The 20,604-nt window shown below is 35.5% G+C and overlaps 3 protein-coding genes across 5 annotated transcripts; all 3 read right to left on the bottom strand.

The window, feature by feature from the left end:
- Positions 1 to 77: 77 nt before the first annotated feature.
- On the bottom strand, positions 78 to 3,259 carry LOC123220087 (chaperone protein dnaJ 49-like). 2 transcript variants are annotated; one of them, XM_044642099.1, is made up of 3 exons: positions 3,107 to 3,259; positions 1,839 to 2,971; positions 78 to 619 (listed from the first exon to the last, which is right to left on the bottom strand). In XM_044642099.1, the coding sequence occupies exon 2, from the start codon at positions 2,888 to 2,890 to the stop codon at positions 1,841 to 1,843; it is 1,050 nt and encodes a 349-aa protein (XP_044498034.1). In that variant the 5' UTR covers positions 2,891 to 2,971; positions 3,107 to 3,259; the 3' UTR covers positions 78 to 619; positions 1,839 to 1,840. The 2 variants fall into 2 exon arrangements, with proteins under 2 accessions (XP_044498034.1, XP_044498033.1); XM_044642098.1 differs by lacking the exon at positions 78 to 619 and adding an exon at positions 628 to 1,181.
- Positions 3,260 to 3,830: 571 nt separating this feature from the next.
- On the bottom strand, positions 3,831 to 9,369 carry LOC123220541 (condensin-2 complex subunit D3-like). Of its 2 annotated transcripts, none has more exons than XM_044642788.1 (9): positions 7,830 to 9,369; positions 6,827 to 7,555; positions 6,080 to 6,571; positions 5,542 to 5,633; positions 5,332 to 5,419; positions 5,138 to 5,252; positions 4,908 to 5,034; positions 4,649 to 4,838; positions 3,831 to 4,576 (listed from the first exon to the last, which is right to left on the bottom strand). In XM_044642788.1, exons 1-9 carry the CDS (start codon positions 9,291 to 9,293, stop codon positions 3,929 to 3,931), a joined length of 3,945 nt encoding a protein of 1,314 aa, XP_044498723.1. In that variant the 5' UTR covers positions 9,294 to 9,369; the 3' UTR covers positions 3,831 to 3,928. The 2 variants fall into 2 exon arrangements, with proteins under 2 accessions (XP_044498723.1, XP_044498724.1); XM_044642789.1 differs by having other exon boundaries at positions 4,649 to 4,823.
- A 1,730-nt stretch (positions 9,370 to 11,099) lies between these two features.
- Positions 11,100 to 19,790, bottom strand: LOC123220688. Its single transcript, XM_044643243.1, has 6 exons — positions 19,533 to 19,790; positions 18,861 to 19,006; positions 13,474 to 13,517; positions 12,384 to 12,409; positions 12,023 to 12,311; positions 11,100 to 11,537 (listed from the first exon to the last, which is right to left on the bottom strand). Exons 1-6 carry the CDS (start codon positions 19,645 to 19,647, stop codon positions 11,348 to 11,350), a joined length of 810 nt encoding a protein of 269 aa, XP_044499178.1. The 5' UTR covers positions 19,648 to 19,790; the 3' UTR covers positions 11,100 to 11,347.
- Between the last annotated feature and the right edge of the window lie 814 nt (positions 19,791 to 20,604).

Genomic DNA, 20,604 nt, shown 5'->3' with positions numbered 1-20,604 from the left:
AGAAGGCCTCTACTAACAGAGCAAGGTCTTGTTGCCACCAATGACAACCTTATTTAGAGATTTCCAAGATCTTACGATTCAGCATCAATACTTTTTTTTTTTTTTAAATTTTGGAAATAGAATGCATTCATTAGAGAATCGCATCCTTCACAAGCCAATATCTATTGGATCTTTTACTATGACAATGAGACATACAAAAGAGCTTAACAAAGGTGAATATTTCTACAAGATAATCTTCAAAAATCCAATAATCTAATCAGGATCAAACTCAGGGAGAAGGAAACCTAGAAAGACATACAATGCCAGGTAAAATATAGAGCTCTTCTAATCGCAATGCAATAAGAAGCTGCATACAAGTTTCTAATTGACACTATTATCGAAATGAAAGTGTGAAATGGAAATGAAATAGGTTCACCTTGGCAAATTCTGAAAACCAGTCTGCAGACGAGGGACCACCTCGGCAGAGGGACAAGTGGCTGCTAATGCTAGGCCTGGCTCACATATTTGGGACTCAACCCCACAAAATTGTCTTATTAACCCACCACTACTCGACTCTTGGGTCCATGCTCATTATTCACGGTTTGTAATTTTACCTTTCCAAGATTCTAGCCATAATGCTCTGTTCGATTGAAGAAACATCGTGTTATTTAGATAAATAAGATTGTAAGATCGTGCCAACACTAAAAAACATCTAAAGAGAAATATGTGGTCCAAAATGTTGCTTGAAATATGCATTACAACCCGGTCTGACATAAGATCCTCTAGTAACCAAAACTTTAAACACTTTCGAGTGAGTGTTCATCACAGTGCCAAGTGTAAATCTCTGTTTTAAAGTAATTGCTTTAGTTCTCATTCTTGGATAAAAAAGCAGCTCGGTCGTCCTAAGTTGCACTATAGCTTTCTGCCCAGAATGGATGCCCATATGCAGTTAAACTTGTTACTCTCTCAAGTAAATTAGTGACAATTTATGAGGAGACTGAATCTTAAATTGCAACCCAAAAAAATAAAAGCCGAAGAACTGCTTGAACTAGAAAGATTTGTCAGAACTACTTGAACTAGAAAGATTTGTCAGGTTTTGCATCCGGATGAAATACAGAAGTAAATGTGGAGCTCGCTGTAATAGCTCTACCGAATTTATAGGAAAGATCCATAAGCTAGCTTTATATATTTATGTCAAGAGGCTGCAAAGAAAAGGTATCAAAATTAAATTTTAATCTTGAAAGATAACAGCAACAGTGTTGATGCAAGATGATGAACACTGTGTGCTCAATAATGTACAACAGAAGACACAGAATGCAGCATTTAGAGACTCCAAAGAAATGGAGAATGCTTAAAGGTAGGTAGCTCCATAATGGAAATGGACAAAGCTAACGCAAACAGGAATTCGAGTCACCAATCTAAGGTAGTTTTTCGTCAATGGATTGTTAGCAAATCATTCCCAAACATATAAAAGACCAAAAAACTTGTCTCTCTGTATGCAAGATTGCACTACCAATAAGATAAAAATGTAAAATATGCCAAAACGGTTAGAAATGAAAATTTGGTCCTATTATATTGATCAAATAGCAGATGATAAAAGGGATGGGTTACCAACAATTTCAAATGCTACTGCTGCATCACGGTTAAGTGACATGTTGCCTGGCTGGTCATGGCCAACATTTAATAAAATTTTTTGGCTTAAGCAGCCGAAAAGGGTATTCAAGTTGAGAATGCAGATGAAATTCCAGTACAATTCACCATAACAGACTGCATTGGCATTTAAGTTATTAAATCACTTTGGATGCAAAAAACACTAAAACAAGCATACATAATGTACACAAAATAAGCAAGTGGTTTACCTTTATGCTAGTCCAAAATTTTCTAGTTTATTGCAGTGAGGAGTAGGCAGATTCTTATTCCAATGGCGCTTCTGTAGCTCTACATTACAATACCTCCAAAGCAATGTTTTGTAATCCTTAACCACATTGTTCTCAACATGAGCTCGAGCAGGACTACCATGAGGAAAGTGCTCATCAAATGCTAATGATTTCACATAAAATTCGACTCCATATTTCTCAGTAGTCCTAGGAATCTGATAGTGAAAATTCTTGTGCAATGAGTAACTGGGCTCTGAAAATGGCAGGAAAGCAAGCAATAATATCAACAAAAAAGGAATTATCTGAAGAAGAACCAAAAGATTAGGCCCTGGTCCATGAAACTCCTCTCTTTGATGACTCCTTGATTCTCTATTACTATAAACATATGCTGATCGAAACATATTTGTTTGACCAAAGAATGACCTAAATATCTCATCAGGATCAAAATCCTCATAAAAAAAATCATGCTGAGTTCTCCTTCTCCTCTGCCTAACATTATGCCGTTGGTTATATTCGAATTCATCAAACAAACCAACATGATCATACTGCCTCCTCGAATCATCATCACTCAAGCACTTGAAAGCCTTGCTCACTTTCTTAAATGCTTCCTCAGAACCCGGCGCCTTATTCTTATCTGGGTGGACCTTCAACGACAATTTTCGATATGCCTTCCTAATCTGCTCTACTGTAGAAGTCCTTTCCACACCGAGAATCTCATAATAGTCTTGTTTTCTCTTAATCTGCCTAATCAATTCAACATCTTCTTGACCATAATTCCTCTCCCCATTCAAATCCTCATCAAATTTCAACGGGCGCTTAATTTTCTTATCATCACCATCATCAATACGCCTCTTCAACCCGGAATCACCAGAACCAAGCTTCTCACAAGCAGCCAAAAGTTCATCAACAGATAAATCACGATTGAGCCGTCGCGCAATTTTAATAAATTTCAATGCACGCTCTTTATTTTCAGAAGCAATAGCTTGTTCAGCAATACGAAAACATCTCAACGCCTCGTCTTTGTTACTCTCCATAACGATAACTCGACACTCGAATTCAAAATCAAATCACCCAACTCGACACTTTCAATTTTCAATCCGTAAATTACACATTACCTAAATCAAACAAAAATGTAAAATAATTAAATTATAAAAATTTGCATATATTCCTAAAATTCTTAACACGTAATTTAAAAAATAAAGTAGATCACAAAAAAAAAAAGATAATCTAAAAATAGAATAAAAAATTACCTGATACAGAGATCCAAGAAGCCTCGTAACAGCGAGAGAGGATCCAGGAACCCGACGCCAGAAGAAAAGTACCGGTTTATTTAATGGAAAGCCACGTCGGCAATGTTTGTCAGGCTCTCTAATAGGAGTCTGCCACGTAAGAATGTAACTGTTTCTGGATTTTCAACAAATTTTTTCCTGACCAACCCAAGACACATGATATGAAAGAAGAAACAATTAAATTTATTGGAGGGAGAGTGATAAAACAATAAAAGAAAATGTTTTTTACGGTGTTATAGCCTAACAAAGTGTATACTAGTTTAACTGTTTGGTGTGATTAATTTTGTATAAAAAAAAAGTTTAACAAATTAAACCTCTCTTAAATTTGATAACAATATACTTTTAAATTCGAATCTGAGCTCAAACCCGTCTAAATTGAATTCATTTCACCCAAATTTATTTTAGAATTTATGTCAGTCCAATTCGAATCAGCCCATGTGAATATTTATCTCACATTGCTCAGTCTCACCTCCCTACAATCCATTTACATTCATCTGAAAAGCCATTTCTATTCTAATTCCTACTAAGATAGTATGATTGTATCACCCTAATTTGGTAGAAAACGATTTACTTTTCCATTGGAATTCAGAATAAAACATGAATGCACTTCCATGACAATAAGAAACTTCGACTTATTAAGACGAAGGAAACCCACCAAGTCTCGATATTTCTGTTTTCTTGCATATTTGTGAAAATTGGGTGATAAAAAATAAAATATAACGGAAATTATGTATATGTGAAATTATACAAGCTAAAAACAGAGCCCACACGAATTAATATACATCAGTTTTCTTCATCTGAATCAAAAGATTTTCTACTTCTCAGAGATTCTAATACATGTAAGGGTCTGTCATTTCGAGCTGCGGTTCCTCCCTGGGCCGTCTTGAGTTTTGGCACACTCATGGCACTGAGTGGCGGTGTTTGAGTGTTAACTTCCTTGAGCACAGACCGAGCAGTGGCTGCAGCCGCTGCATTTGCCATTGCTGAAGCCATTCTAGAGTCAGTTTGCAAATTCTTAGCCAAACTGCTATGCCCCTTTGAGAGGGCAGGTGACGTGGCAACAGCTGCAGCAGCCTTGGCTGATTCATATTTTTGCATATCATAAATGAGTTCTTTCTGGAGCTGCCTATCAGCAACTAGAATGTCATCAATCTCGTTTTTATAGTCCTTGAGGAGAATTCTAAGGCATTCCATTAGTGAGCCTGAGAGAGGGCTGTTCTTGCTCTCTAGTAGCCTTTTAAGTTCTATGAAAATGGGGATGGTGTTTTGGATGAGCCCCTTTCTCACTGCTTGTGTTATGGCTCTTCCCTTAGCAGCAGCTGAAGATGCTCCCGCATCTCCGGCTTCTTCCTCTATTTCTCCTGCATCTGATGCTGACCCACGTGTAGCAGTGATTCGAATCTCTTTGCAGGCAAGAATTTGGAATGCATCCTGCTCCATGACATAAACATTGAATATTTATTTACATTCTTGTTTGTTAAATGAATGTCTTTAGGATTGTACCTGAAGAACAGACTGTCCAGTGGCATCCTCTACGTTGAGCATGCCATCCGAAGCAGCTGCAAGAATTTCAGCACATAACTTTGCAAAGGTGGCTAAGAGGTGCTCTGGAGCCATTTGCTTAAGCAAAGAAACATAGATATGCATTCTTTTAGACCTGGACTTTTCATCATTTCCCCTGAAAAGAGTAATACTTTCAAGGTAATAAATCAGCAATTTTAAGTTACAGAATTCTTTTTGTCCTGAATGTGAACACATGTACCTGATGGAAAACAATCGGTGCTCTGTTTGCAAACCCTTAGAGTCATTGAGACCATTATGAACATGGCAATCATTTAGGACAAATATAGCCTCGACAAAACTGTTGTAAGCTAGAAGTGGAGCCTTGGCTGCCAAGATGTTATACACAATGATCAAAGCCCAGAAACAAGGAAAATACATCAGCAACTTCTTTGAAAAGGAAAATCTGATAAGTTGAAGAATCAGTGTAACCTTTTAAAATATTCCCAAAAAGAAAATCAGCAAGTTGTCTAATCTTCTCTGATTCATCAACCAGAGACAGAAGAAATCGAAGGAAGAGCACCCCTCTCCACTTTACATAGTCTCTCTGAATGTATAAATAGAAAAATTAATTAATTCAAAGTGTAAGGACAACTAATAATTTGACAGAACCATAAAGAATATACCTGTAATAATCTTGACAGTAGTATAAACGTCTGTCTTCTCACAAGTTCACATGAATCTCGTAGACACATAGTGATCTTTGCTATATAACTGTCAACTTCAGAAAGCAAAGCCATTATTAAAAAGTAGCAATTCATACCCAAAATATTAGTGTTTTCTCAATAGATAAAATGATGAGTACAACATTTCAATTAACTTTCTACAGGCCTCACCAATCAACCAAAGCAGTGTAACGAACACAAAAGTCTGCCATCATTACTACAATATTGTTGCGAAGGGCCACACAATCACTTTTTTCAAGCTCCTGCAACAAAACATCCACTGTAAGCAATTTGAAACCAAAATTTTGGGACAGAAAAAAACTAGGTGCTAGAAATAGTGACATGATCTGGTAGGAACAATTCAAATGGTAATGGGGGAAGGAGGAGGGAAGAGTTGCCTTTTGTAGAACAATAGAAAGAGCAATGCTAGTATGTCTCAGGGATCTTACAAGAGACTCAAGCATTGGTACTCCTTCAAAATTCTTTTTGCAAATAAGTTGGTCAATTACGCATGAAAAAAAAAGTCTGCAGTTAGATAGTTCACAAGAATAGGACATCCTCTCACTATTGACTATTATAATATATCAGATAAAGAGTGCTGTGGAAGATTTTTGTGTAATTCCTGGTTTAGACACTCAAAGCTTAGTGCTGATTGTTAAGAGTCATCTAATAGTATGAAAGTGGTGTGAAGATAAGATGATGAATGAACCTGCACAAACAGAGGAATATAACTCTTTGCAAGTTTGCCATCCGCAAGGCACAACTTCCCCAATGTAAGCCATGCTTGAATATACAATGAAGGAGCTATCTGCTTTATAGAGACAGATGGACCTGGTAATTTATTCAAGTTTGGACCAGAATTCCCTGAAGTAATGATGGTGTATAATAGAGGAACAATAGAGCTCATATCAGCAGTGGGACAAACTATAACCACAGATCCAATGGTATAAACGGCAGTGACTACTTCTGACAATGATCTGGACACTGCCATTGCTTTCTTGCCCTCTCTACCACTTCTGGGAGGAGTAAAGAAACTGCTATCTTTATTTGCTTCTGAAATCTCTGAAATGAATTTTTCTAAAATTTGAGAAGCTTTGGAGAGAAGTTGGTGCACCCATTTCAAGACAAGCATATCAGCTTCTGTAGCATTCAAAGCCTTCTGTCTACACAATGTTCTAAGAGCTTTTACATGAGCATTAACCTGCCATCAAATTTACTAAATAAACAAAATGCAAATAAAAAATCATGTTTTCACTGTAATGATACTAATTTAGGTTACCCTGGATTTGAACACATACTAATGCTTTTTATCTTAATTATGATTGGTGAGGACGTTCAAAAGACTAGTCCCTAGGAAATAGGCTATACAGTTCAGACAAGTCACCTATAAAATGAGCTGAAAATTTAGTAACATTGTTTTCTTTAATACCCTGATCAAAGCTCCAAAGGCAAGTACCTCTGTTGTGTGCATGTTGAATCCTTCAATCCGCTTAAGTAAGTTATGAGCTAAATCTGCAGCAGCTTCTGGAGGCAACTCTACAGAAACATTAGAGATTGTTTGAAGGAGGCAAACACGATCACCAGCCCACGAAACAGAACTAGATACAATTCCCTCTTCATCTTCCTGCTCATCTCTTGATGCAAGTGGGCTTTTGAAGTCACCTCCTGCTTCATACTTGTCAAGAAGCTGCCAGTGGTGATGAAGGAACTCCCAGTCCACTGCTTTTGGAAGGTATGCTGATACCTCTGATAGAAGAAACCAAGCACCAGCTGGGGCTGTCCACTTCTCAATTGCCATGGAGTGTTTTAACCAGATAGATTCAGATGATCTTATAACATTCTGAAGAGCTATAGCAATTTTGGGCTTCAGTCTTTTCTTCTTCCCCAGGCTGGTGCAGATTTTCTTCACCCAAGGTGTCACCTCCCCATTACAGATCTCTTTCAGAAGACCCAAGACCCCCTCAGGAAACAACAGCTTAATCTCCTTTTCTATACTTTTTTCCTTCACATTTGAGTCATGGAGAGTGGAACCAGAAGATCCAGCCCTCGATACTCGATCCAAGACCAATTCCAGGAACAACTTCTCACATTCTTCTTGAATGCTAGTTTCATTGTCAGTTATTAAACATGGAACAGAATGTAGCCACTCTGCAGTAACACTTTCATCAGAAAATGTTCTAAAAGCCTGCATAATGGATATAGATACAACATCAGATTCTGAAATGCATGAAGTGAAATTTATCAGAGAATAATAGCAAGAAGCAAATTTTAGCTATATATGCATCTAAACAATCTCATTGAATCAAATGACACTTCAATTTGATCTTCTAAGTCTCCAAATGTCAATAAACGACTTGTAGGATAACACAAACTTATGTAGATGGGAAACATAAGGGAGAACATAAATGCATCAGAAACCAAACTAAGAAACTTTATATGAAGCAAAAAAGTAAATTAACCTCAGAAATAGCTGAAATTGCTGCTTTCCTGATGCTAACAAGCGGATCAGAACAAGATATACTCAGTGTCTTGAGCACAACTCCATCTACTGAACCACCAAAAAGCCCTGTAAACTTGGTAACTAGCATAAGTGCAGCCTTCCTAACAGCAGCTTTCTCATCCATACATCTAATCCTTAAAAGGGTATTCATTTCACCTTCTCGAAACCCCATTACTTTCTTCAAGACTTCCCTATTCTTTTCATTACTCATAAATTCTCCTACCAACTGAGCCAAATTTGACAAAGCTCGAGCACGAATTGCGGCACTAGAATCTGAGCAACGCTGAATCAAAGCCTCCAAACAACTCAACCCCCAAGAATCTTCAACTTTACCATCCGAATCCACGCACAGTCGATCTCTCAATGACATCATTAACATTAAAATAAGATCAACTGCTATCAATCTAAGATTAGGCTTCCCTTGACACATCTTCACTGTATATTCAGCAAACCCAACTTGATCCTTAAACTCCATTGCTTTAACAATCTCCATTATGGCCTCCACTGCTAAACCCCTTGGCTCAGCCTTCTCCTGAGCTTTGTTCGCCAAATACTTCGGCAAGTTCATCACCGCTTTTTTCACCCCATCACTCTCTTTAGCCAAACCCATCATTTTACCCCTCAAAAACCCCAATGCAAAAGTTCTCGCTTGAGATTTACCCATCAAAATCAACGGTGTCAACGACTTCAACACCTCAGCAGCAGTACTCGCCATGTCACCGTGTTCACTCCTCAGCAATCTACTCAAAATCCTGGAACACAAATCAGTCAATCCACTATAACCACCAAAAGAAGCACCCATTTCAAGAGACAGAACCGGAATTTCAGCAACCATTTGTATCAAAGATTTCAAACTGTCAGGAAACCGGTTCAAATAAATTAAACCCATCACAGATTCCAACTTCTCGAGTACAATTAACAATGTCCTTCCGTCATACTCGCTCTCCTCCTCGTTAAATTCATTCAAACTTCTCGTAATATTCTTCGAACCCTGGGCCTTCCCACCTCTTTTCCTCTTACGAGTAACTGTCAGCTGGGCCCCACCATTTGCCCCGTGTTGTGGACACTTGAGAGCGCGGCGGATGGAGCGGAGGAGAGAGAGAAATGCCATGGGCGTGAAGAGCGTGAAAACTGGGGAGTTAGGAGAGAGAAGCAGAGAGAGATAAACTTTGGAAGCCAAGAGCGAGAGGTTGGTGGGGCCCCCGTCCATAGCCGATGAAATCGGATGTATGAGAGATGATACGGAGAGGCCTTTGGATGGGAGTTGGTCGAAAAATCGAAAAATGAGATCCGGGTCATTTGTGTTCAAAAGAGACTGGAGATCTTGGAGAGTAGAGTGAGAGATGGGAGTAGTTGGGTTTTGATTTAGGGTTTCTTCAAGGTCAGTAATGATTCTTGATATCGTTGCATCTTCTTCTTCCATGGCTATGGCTGCCCTTTCAGACTCGGGAGCTTTTGGCCAGCCAAAACGCTTTGAATTTTTGAGCGTTCCCGCTTAAACGAAAAAATACAGAATACCTGAGAGGACATCGCAATCAAAAGGACTATTTTTTTTAAATGTAACAATATGTTAAATTACTGATTTTTTTTTTATATATTAATGCAATTTTTTTAAATAAAATAACAACAAATATTATTTTAAACAATTAAAAAAAATAATGTTATCAATTGTCCGATTCAAACTATTTAAATTTATATTAAAAAATTGAATTTGAATTAACTTGAATATTAGAGTTTGAATTTATTTAAATTAAATTTAATAAAAAAATATTTTTAAATTAAATTTAAACTTCAATTGAGTTATCATAAATTAGCTTTTTTTTATTCGAATCAATTTTAAATTAAACTCCATTCAAACTCAACCAAATTTAGAGATGAAAATACAAGGGCCTTAACTTATCTCTATATGGAAAGCCTTGCCCTAGATTGAGTCCTATTTGAACATGTTCATTATTTTAATATTATATTTTATAAATAAATAAATAATAAATAATTCTTTTAAATTACTAGGTAATTTTTTAATCTATTTTATTGTTGGGCCCAATCCTAGGAGCTGGACATTATACCATCGAGCCCTAGGCTTGGTCTCTAAGTCTGGTCCCGAGGCTCATTATCCATGAGGCCTGAGTCAAGGTTTAGAACCCCTTCCCTTGGCCTAGCTTAGCCTAGGGTGTTTGTCTAACTGTAGCTCGATCAAATCCAATCCTAATATTGACAAGGGGAAGGACTATTTCCCACCCATTGTTTAGTCCCATCTCAAAAGCATATCCACATCAGATAAAAAATCCAAAAACCCACCTAAAGTTTAATCTGTTTGCATCCATCCACAACTGCCGTTAAATTCTCTGTTAAATAGAAGGGTAAAACCGTCATTTTACTGTTTATATTTCACTGATATAATTCTATCGCATTTTTCCTCTCCGATTTTAAAAGTTACACTTTACCCCCATCCCTAAACTTTAAAAAGTGACTTTCACCCTCTCAAATCCCTTTTTTTTTTCATTTTCCCTCCGGCCACCGGCGACGACGTGGCTGGAGAGAGAGTGACGAGGGCTTGTCCATTCTCTGTACGACGCTCGTCGTCCATTCCAAACGACCCTCGTCGTCCATTCTCTAGACAACACTTGTCGTCTAGAATGGACAACGAAATATCGTCCAAAGATCTAGACGACGAAGCGTCGTCTAGTTCTGGACGACTCTCGTCATCCAAATCTGGACGACGGTCGTCCTTCTTGGACAACAATCGTCTTCCAGAAGTGGTCAATCTTTGGACGAAAACTTCTCCGTCGTCACCAGAAAAAGTGGCTGCATTTCAGGAGGGAAAAGTGAATTTTTTAAAACTTAATTTAGGGGACAAATGTTAGTTTTTCAAATTAACGGGGGGAAAATGAGATAAATTTTTAATTATTTAATATTATTGATAAAATGACGAATTTACCCCTTCATCTAATAGAAAATATGTGGGTGGAGCAAATAGATTAAACTTTGGATAGGTGTTTGGGTTTTTCATCTGACATGGGTATGCTTTTGAAATAGCGCTAAAAAATGGGTGGGAAATAGTCCTTTTCCCTATTGACAATAACTTCCTCCGATGTCACTGGCAAGTGCTGCCATATTTTTTTTCTCCCCTGTGAAACTAGAAATGATCTAACAATGCCGAATCTCCATTACCGGAGATCCACACAGAGTAGGCAGGCAACAAGTAAATAAATATCATCCCGCTGAATAATATTTTGCAAGCTTGAAAAAGACTATCCATAAACCAAATTAATCGCCAAAAAGGTAGTCCAGGGTATTTATTCTATGGCCGAAACATCATAAGCAAACAAGCAGTTGTATCAGTTTCAAAAATTATTCAAAGCCTTCTACCAGCAAGTTCAGTTTTAGAAGGAAGAGTTTTATTTTCTGTGACACCTCAGATGCTTGATAATGTCACACAATGTTTCAGCCAGCTTCATTAGGTGCCAGGAAGGGCACCTAATCTTCTGGTGCCCAATGAATCTCCGCATCGTCTGGATTACATTCGTCAGGCAGAGCATTAACTTGTTCCTCGACATGCTGATGAACATGATTTGCCGGCTCCATGAAGTTCTGATAGATAGCAGGTTGGTGTTGTGCTGGAACACGTGCTTCTGGAAACCAGTTATGAAAAACGTAGGGTCGTCGCCTGTAGGATAACATAAAACCATGAATTGCAGGTCATAACATACGATCTACCAATATATTGTAAGTGGGTGCAGTTCTGATTAGGCATGAACAAGAAGCTCAAGAATCAACAGAACAAGAAGCATTGAGCCTACAAAGATGAAGTGCATGCGACAACATCATTGGAGCACAGATGCAACACTAAATCGGAAAAGTAAATTTGCTTATTTTCACATCTTAGTTGCAGACATCTAATGAGAATAAGAAAGACTAGACTGCTAATCTGAACAACATTGAAAGTTTTAAAAATTTGTGCAGGTAACTATTGATACAGTTAAAGATTACTTCTTTAACGTTCTGAACCAAAAATTAAAATCACAGCAAAAACTGTTTCTGATGCAAAGTTGTCCATGCCACATTAGAAATTCAATGGCTCTGAGAGATATATATTCGAAAATTTACTAACTAAATTTATCATGCAGGTAGAATGAAGCTATTGGAGCTTACCCATGTTCACGAATAATTTCATAACCACCTAATTCCATATTTGGCAGATTGGCACCATAATGACCCCCAGGGGCTCCCTGGATTCCAGATGAAACTAAAGTCCGATTTGTACCAAGAACATGGTTGGCATTTGGATGATGAAGAACATGGTTGGCATTGGGATGATGAATGATCATTTGGGAAGTAAATATCTCAGTGATCATCGGCTGTCCATGATGCTGATGATGATATTGATGAGCACTAGGGAAAACGGCTGGCATTTCAGCTTCAGCTATATCCTGATCAGCATCTACAAAAGGAGTTTACTAGATTAATTAATAACAATGATTCGATTTGATGATCAGCAATCCCAACAACTTACTATCCAAAGCTGGTTGCATTGGAGCCCTGAAAAATTAAAAGAAACAACGAGTGAGACAAAGTAGTCATATCCCTGATAACTTATAAGGTCCATGTGTACCATTTTCAACATGCGAAGAGTGTGGTTGGCAGTTTAATTTTTACCAAAGACTGGAAAAAGAAAATGTAAGACAAAGGAAAGTGGTAATAGAGTCAATAAATCATTCCTCAATTTGCTAATTCACCATATAGATGCTTTGAACTAAATTTACGGACAAGTAGAAAGGCATCCCCAAGCCACTGGTTTAAACCCGAACTTAGACTGGCCGGTCCAACAGGGAACCGGTATCAAATCTGGTCCAAGTCAAGCTAAAACTTATTTTAACCATTGAACCACGAGTGAATAGTGTTGAACAGCAATTGACCATTATGTTGATGTCACATGGTTAAACCCCATTTTAAATTTTGAAGTATGCCATGTTGATTTCACTGGTTTGACCAGCCAATTGACTTGCGGACCAACCATTTGACTGAATCAACACCAAATCAGGGTCTAAAAGCATTGCTTCTACAATTTTCTTATTTAGGTATCATAATAAATGCAGTAAACCAGAAAAAAAGGAAAGAAGAGTTCCATACGTAGTATTTTTTAGGGTACTAAATAACTTTTTGCAAAAAATCATTTAGATACAATGCACCACAATTCAGAACACTAAATAAAAACATCATAATCTCTTAAATCAGAGTAAGAAAACTTCAGGTAAATGAATTCTTTCTTCATGAGCAGAAAATCAGATTTTGAATTTGAATCTTCAAAATTCACTAGGCAACAAGAATTCTTTATGATACAATCATCCAGGTCTGTCCCTTGGCATTGCCTCTGGACATAAAATGAGAACTAAGCATATGCAGATAAGTGCAGCAGCGAACATTTTTTCAAATGTCAAAAAGAAGCAAGTTGGATATTGAGGGGGGATGCAACATTCATAAAAATATAGCACATTTCTTTAATCATAAAGTATTTTTAAAACTTAACTATCACTGCTGTCAGCATTGCAAAATTTAAAGTACATAACCTAAAATCCTACACATGGGAGATCATGCTTACCCACCATCCATGAATTGGGCACCAGTGCTGTCCAAGAAATTGCTGAAACTGTGAAACATCCATAACCATACAATGTAAGAAAAAGGCATTCAACACCAATTATCGATTAATATGGCATGGCATCTATTAAAAGGACAAAAATGAGGTACACAAATTATTTCAATCAAAAGCAAACAGTAACTACTTTGTAACAAGAAGTCTAAGAACGACATTTAAGTACCAAAAATATCATCAAGAGATAGCAGTCTTAAAGTTTTAAGACACATTCACATCAGTCAAATCATGAAAAACCAGCAGGTACACAGAAAAAAAAAGGCACAATCACATAAAAGGTGTGCATGTGAACACCCAGACAAAGAGCAGAAATAAAGAAGCGAGTGGGGCAAAGTAGGATATCTGATAGGTGGTTAGAGACAGCATTATATGTTTGCATATGAATTACAAAAGAAAATCCTTCTGAATTTCCATGTGGTGGTATTAAAGTGTACTAATACCTCTACAAGAATCAAAATAGATTTTCCAAGCCACAGTAATTTCTTAGGTATTAACTTCAAATTTAAAAACTCGCTTTTTCGGAGTCCAAGTTCCACACTATTTTTACTGCCAATTTAATTCTATTTAAGGCATTCCTTATATATGCAAAATGAAAATAAATGGTAATTAGTCCAATTACTTAATCATCAAAGATCTTTGTATCAACCTAGAATTCAATAACCTTAGCATCTACCCAAAGGCATTTCTAACTTTGGAAATGGCCCTTCAGGGTAAGTCTTAGGGGAGAAAAGCATGAAACTGGTTAATTAAAGGTCCTCAAGCACCTTGTTTCTCACAAATTTTTAGCAACTATTTGATGAAAGGAACACGGTCTCATACTCCCACCATGGTCATTTTCTTGTGTCTAATATTTACTAGCTAATTCACATGGTTCATGTAAGAAAGAACTACCAGGATCATACAAATGGTTCAACCGTATGACCTTCAAAGAAACTAGACTGAACAAGATTGTGTTCTTTCAATGGTATTGCCATCTAAAGAAAATTGAACACCAAAAGGAATTACTATAAATCTCGTTTTAAACTTACCTACTTGAATTGTATATCTTAAATGCCTATCATGTAATATTTATAGTTTAATGAACATTTGAGGTCTAAGCAAACATTTTATTCAAGCACGTGAGTAGCTAGATATGACCTGAAAATAAAAGACGTGAAGGTGACAATGATGGTAAACTTCACAACCACCAAAAAGTATCTAGAAGAGATAAAAGGGTACAAATAGATTATTGGTTAAACAACTAATAAATGGGTTTCGGTATAACTTACTCCCAAATCCCAGCTTAAAGCAAGGTGCTAACCACATATATATACCATTATAGCCCAGCAACTTAGCGATGTGGGATAATTTCAACTTTTAGTAAAAAATCATTTCCAGAGAAAATGTGTTATTTTTTATAAAAATAAAAGCAATAAGGTTACGACTTAACTATGAGGTTCACCTAGAGGCAATCACCAAGGAACATGTATGATAGTTCATTCGTTTACCAAAGAGAATTACTTTTAGTAGTTACTCAACGTCCATAGTTCAAACACAATTTTGCAAGAATGCAATAAGTACCTTGACTTTCAATTTTAGCTTCCTATACTAGCTTAACAATATTAATGGTCAATTTTAAACAAAGAACCAAGATCAGCCTACTTAGGTATAGATGAGGACGGGAATTTAGCTAATACAAAGTCCCATGTGTGTTGAAAGAATAAGTTAACAAATTTTACTTGCCATTTTCCAATTATAATCTTCTTCCTTTTCTAATCAAGCCAAAATTAAATACGAAGCAAATGATGATGATGATGGAATTATTCTATAAAGTAAAACCTATATTGGTCAAATGTTGTTAATTGACAGCATTTTTGGAAAAATTTATGACGACTAGACTAATAAATGATAGAAGAAATTTCAAATTTAAGATGATTAAAATAGAGGGGACTACGAGTTGGTTGATTTAAATTTTTTATGTTTACTAAATACTATTTGTTGCTTTCAGTTTTGACATTAAAGGTTCAAGCATTCTTGCACATGCTCTTCTTAGAAGTTGTAGGCCCTTAACAACCCATTTCAAGTTATAAACAACAATGTAATAGTATATAGAAAGTGACGATCCAAAGAGGGTAAATTATAGCCTTATGGAAGTCTACGTCAAACCAAAGAAGGAGTTTTTTTTAATATAGATAATTGAAGCTCATATCAAGTTTGAGATTCTATTAGACAGGCAAGACCACTTGAAAATTGTAGATACGTGGCAAATGAAATCATGGGTAGTTGGAGGAGAACATTGTATAAAAAGAGAAGAAAATGGGGTGAGAAGGAGCGAAGATTTTCTTGGAAAAGTTTTGGGCAACTCTGGTTGAGAAGAAGAGCACCTAGCCTCTCGAATGTTAGGAATTTTTGGGAGAGATTTAGCCTCTTGAATAGCCAATTAGTGACTGTTTTGTTATTCTATTTCAATAAACCATTGTTCCTCACCAAAATTGATTCTATTTTCTATCAATTTATTCCGTTTGTTTGGGTTAAGAATAGGAACCTAGCTAGGTTGCTAATAGATTCTAATTGACTTGAATACCCAATTTCATGAGTTACAACATTTCAAAAACATTGATGAAGTCATCTCAAAATTTCTTAATTCCATATGCAACATGTTGTCATCATATATAGATTTTCACTTTCTAAAACAAGCACGTACCATGCTTGAAAAGACTTCTTAGGCAGTCGTGTATCCTTAAAGTCCTATGATAAGAGCTTGCTAAGTGAATCAAAATTACCAAGGCAATTAGGCAAACTTGACTAGTCAAAATAGTTCAAGGCAATCAACTACGAAATATATGCTTTCATTGTTGTATCCTTAATTACATAATTAATGATATATGTAGGCTTCCATAATCGAACATTTCAAATATATAAGAATATGGTTCTTCTAATAAACTCTAATACATGTAAGCTAGCTCTAGGATGGAAAGCAAGAAAGCCACATGTAGCACTTGTGTCCAACATGCACAAAATGCATCCTTAGTTCTCCTTAATACAATTATAGTAGGACACTCAATTATTTAAAGAACATTAATATCAAGATGGTATCTAAAGGGAAAGAATTGTAAATTAACTTATAATTCGTAAATAGGACTTAAGAAAATCCTGACAATTGATTCATGAACTTGAGACAAACCATAATATCATCATGCATCCATTAGGCTATCCAAAAATTTGTCAATACCCATTCTTTGATGTAATTTTAAATAGCTACAAATCGTCAACATTAGTCTCTATACAAAGAAATACCATAAAACCAATAAATTGATGATAGATTTCTCAATTCCACTCTTGGCCTTAAAAAGGTAATCTTTCTTATAGCTTAGTTAAAAGATTCTTCTTGTCTTTGTGAGCTACACGTTTTTACTAGAAGATATATTACATCATGAATCTCATAACATAAAGAGAAATCCGAAGACAGTTTGATCAAGAAGAAGTTTAGGATCTTTTGGATTGAATTTAATATTTCAGAGAATATATCAAATATATCCTTCTGTTATTCATGTAAAAGCTTTGATTAATAATACTTAAATGTAGTTTAACCATCATAGTATTTTGACACATTAGAGTATTGACATACTTATTAATTTATGAGATTTACTTTATCTAGTCTTTGACTTGCTATAAAATCAAAGAAGGAACTCCAACTTGCGAAGCAAGCTCAAGGGACTTCAAGATTATCAAAAAATAGAACATTATATATGGACGTAACGAGCTAAAGAGGACAAATAACGGCCTTATGTTTAGGTTTTTAACATCGATTATTGAAGCTTATTAAGTTTGAGATTCTTGTTGAAACAAATACCCATTCTATGAGCAACAACATCTTAAAATGATTATTGATATCATCTCAAAATTTCTTAATTCCATAGGCAACATGTTCTCATCATTTTCTAAATTTCACTTTTCTAAGACAAGTATGTACCATCTTTGAACAAACTTCTTAAGCAACTATATATCCTTGGAATCCTATTACAGAAACTTTCAACATAAATCAAAATCTCCTAGGCAATTAGACTAACTTGACTAGTCACGAAATTCCCATAGTTAAAGCAATCAACTATAAAGCATATGTTTTCATTATTGTATGGTCAACTCTATAATTAATTACCTGTATATTTTTCATAGTCCAACATTTCAACCATATAAGAATATGGTTCTTACTATGAACTCCAATGCATGTAAGCTAGCTTGACAAGCAAGAAAACCACATATAGCCCTCATGAACATGCAGAAAATGCATCTTAATTCTTCTTAATACAATTATACTGGAACACAATTTTTTTATAAAATTCATAACATCAAGAAATGTACAAGGAAATCCTTGTATAACTTACTTTCTTCCTCATGATATCTCAGCTAAGGATTCCTTTACTTGTGATAAACCAAAAATCTCATAACACTTCCACTAGGCTATCCAAATTTGTTACTTCTTAAACCATTATTTGTGAAAATTTTAGACAGCGACAAATTATTGGCATTATTTTCTATCAAGACAAATACCATAAAACCAATAAGTTGATGACAGATTTCTATATCAACCTCTTGGCCATGAAAATGTAATCTTTCTTGTAGCTTAGTGAGAAGCTTCTACTTGTCCTTTGTGAGCAACAAGGTTTCCATTTATAATCAAGAAAATATATTACATCATGATGTTTATTACACAAGAAAGTTTGATCAAAGACAACTTAGTATCTTTAAGAGATTGGATTTAACATTTGTAGAGGACATTTCCAATATTTTCCTAGTGTACATGTTTTATCCATGTAAATATATCAGTAAATACAATGCAGTTCAACAATCAAAGTATTTAGACGCTACCAACAAACTTATCAATTTATGAGATTTACTCTATTTGTTTTTGAATTAGCTATAAATCTAAAGAAGGAGCTTTCCTTTTGAAATCAATAAAATGGAACTAATCAATCAAAAGTTGTTCAATTTGAGACAACACAATGTCTTACTTTATGTATGTGCAAGGAGCAAAGCATAGCTTTCCATCAATACACAAACATCCAAGAATATTGAATGTTGTATGAATTAAAGAAATAAATTTCAAATAATTTTGTAGCCTATCACATCCTTCAAAGCAATTTCTAAGAGAAGCATCAAATATAAAGTTTATGAAACCAAACCAAATAAGTTTTGCATAAAAGTACTGCAATTGTTATAACAGAATTATTGCATCCATTGTAGGAAAGTCAAGATGAAAAAACATTGAATACCAGAAACAATTTTAAAATTTAAGGGTAACACGACAATTTATTGGGATTGTTTAAGAATCATAAATCAAGGAGGCCCCTATTTTACCGTTTGGACATGTTGTTCATCTCCATCACCCTCCTGATCCACATCTTGTTCCATAATCTCAAAACGTCGCCATACACCATTTTCCATTTCTTGACAAATAGGACATTGCATAATCCCCGCAAAATTAAATGCAGAACCAATGCAATCTGAAAATGAAGCAGAATATTAGTTATAAAAGAACAATAAAGTTCAACATACAAGCTATAATAATTGATACCAAGAAGAACACATACAACATTTTTCAAATTAACTGTATATTAAGCTTCACAAGTACAAAACATACAGTTGGTTGTGACTTCTAAATGAGAATGAAACAACAGAGTATGTTAGTCCCAGTTGCCCCAACAGTGGGCAAGACTTAGTGTACTTGGAAGCCAGGAAATAGAGTTTCACCGATGGATTGTGCAATTTCACTGATGCAGTTATATGAATACTACAATGTTCCACTCTCAAAGCACCCAATTCATCATATGCTTATTACACAAACCAATTGAACAACCATTTTATAGTCAAATTTCAATAACATTCAATAGATATTTCCCCAATCAACAACTTTTTAGCATATACAACCAACACAAAATTACAGGTAAATCCTCATAGAAAGCATAATTTCACTATACACACATAAACATCCATAACAATAACCAAAAATGCAAACTTCATATTACTGACCGAGGTGGAACAAATGGGAGCACTGGAGCCTGACAATGGAGCGGCCACAGGTGTCAGATAGCTCACCGCGGCAAATTGGGCAAACAACAGCTGAAGTTGCAGGTGCCTGAGCCATTTCTAATCAAAATTCTATATCTCTTTCACTCTCAGACTGGAAATTGGAACTCCAAAAGAAGTAAAAAAACAAAAGAACTGTATTTTTATAGTGGCCCTGAGTCTTCATTGACTCTTAAAGAGCAAAATCTGGTGCATGTAAGATTGATTTGGCACTTCTTCCATAACTAGCAAGCTTTTGAATGCTAAAAAGAATCCTCATAGTGTGTTTTGAAATTTTACGCTCGACTCCACTGGAATAAAAAATAAGACGAATCATTTCTGAACACGTAGGTATCAGGCTTATGTGTTGGTTGTTGATTCGATGTTTTTAATTTATCAGGAATTTTGACTTTTGACTTCTATGAAAACAAGAAAAATCACCCACATTTTGAGGGGTATTATAGTAATTTAAGGAATGAACTCAATTAATAAGCATTAATTATGGTTGAAGTAGGATTCTCTGGCATAATAGGATGTCATTGGCTCCTTTATGGGATGATGTAAGGTTGGTTACACTCAAAAGTCAAATATTTTTTTATCTTAATTTGTTTATATTTTTCAATTTAAATTGATTTTGTATTAAAGTTTATTTAAATTCCGTCCAAATCAAAACCAACCCCTCTATGAAATTGTTTTTAACAACTTCAAATTATTATCATTTTAAGATGTTAAATATTAAAAATAGCGAAAATTTTGAATACCCACTTTATAAACTTTTGAGTATGGCTATGAATTGAAAATCTCTTCCATGGATAAATTGAGTCAACTTGTTAGACTCGAATAATATATGATAGATTTATGTTACGGTGACACAAATTTTGAACACAACCTAAGTATAACATGATTTGACAAATTTATGAGGTGTGGCAAGACTTAGGAATAAAGCTATTGTTTCATGACCTTAGAGGAAGGCTACCGGATATACAACATGACCCACATAAAATTTCATTTTTGCAAACCAGTGTGCAAAAAAAAA

This window comes from Mangifera indica, chromosome 7 (assembly GCF_011075055.1).
Source record: "Mangifera indica cultivar Alphonso chromosome 7, CATAS_Mindica_2.1, whole genome shotgun sequence".
In the NCBI taxonomy this organism is placed as follows: domain Eukaryota; kingdom Viridiplantae; phylum Streptophyta; class Magnoliopsida; order Sapindales; family Anacardiaceae; genus Mangifera; species Mangifera indica.
Note: the sequence above shows the minus strand (reverse complement) of the source record. Positions and strands in the feature narration are given on the sequence as shown.

Excerpts from the sequence above, each read along its gene's own strand:
- LOC123220087 (XM_044642099.1), bottom strand. The coding sequence starts at position 2,890 with ATGGAGAGTAACAAAGACGAGGCGTTGAGATGTTTTCGTATTGCTGAA.
- LOC123220541 (XM_044642788.1), bottom strand. The coding sequence starts at position 9,293 with ATGGAAGAAGAAGATGCAACGATATCAAGAATCATTACTGACCTTGAA. Across the intron at positions 6,572-6,826 it reads TCAACATGCACACAACAGAG|GTTAATGCTCATGTAAAAGC; the intron begins GTACTTGCCTTT and ends ATTTGATGGCAG. Across the intron at positions 5,253-5,331 it reads TACTGTCAAGATTATTACAG|AGAGACTATGTAAAGTGGAG; the intron begins GTATATTCTTTA and ends TTATACATTCAG.
- LOC123220688 (XM_044643243.1), bottom strand. The coding sequence starts at position 19,647 with ATGGCTCAGGCACCTGCAACTTCAGCTGTTGTTTGCCCAATTTGCCGC. Across the intron at positions 13,518-18,860 it reads ATGAACAACATGTCCAAACG|TTTCAGCAATTTCTTGGACA; the intron begins GTAAAATAGGGG and ends GATGTTTCACAG. Across the intron at positions 12,410-13,473 it reads TGGTGCCCAATTCATGGATG|GGCTCCAATGCAACCAGCTT; the intron begins GTGGGTAAGCAT and ends TTAATTTTTCAG.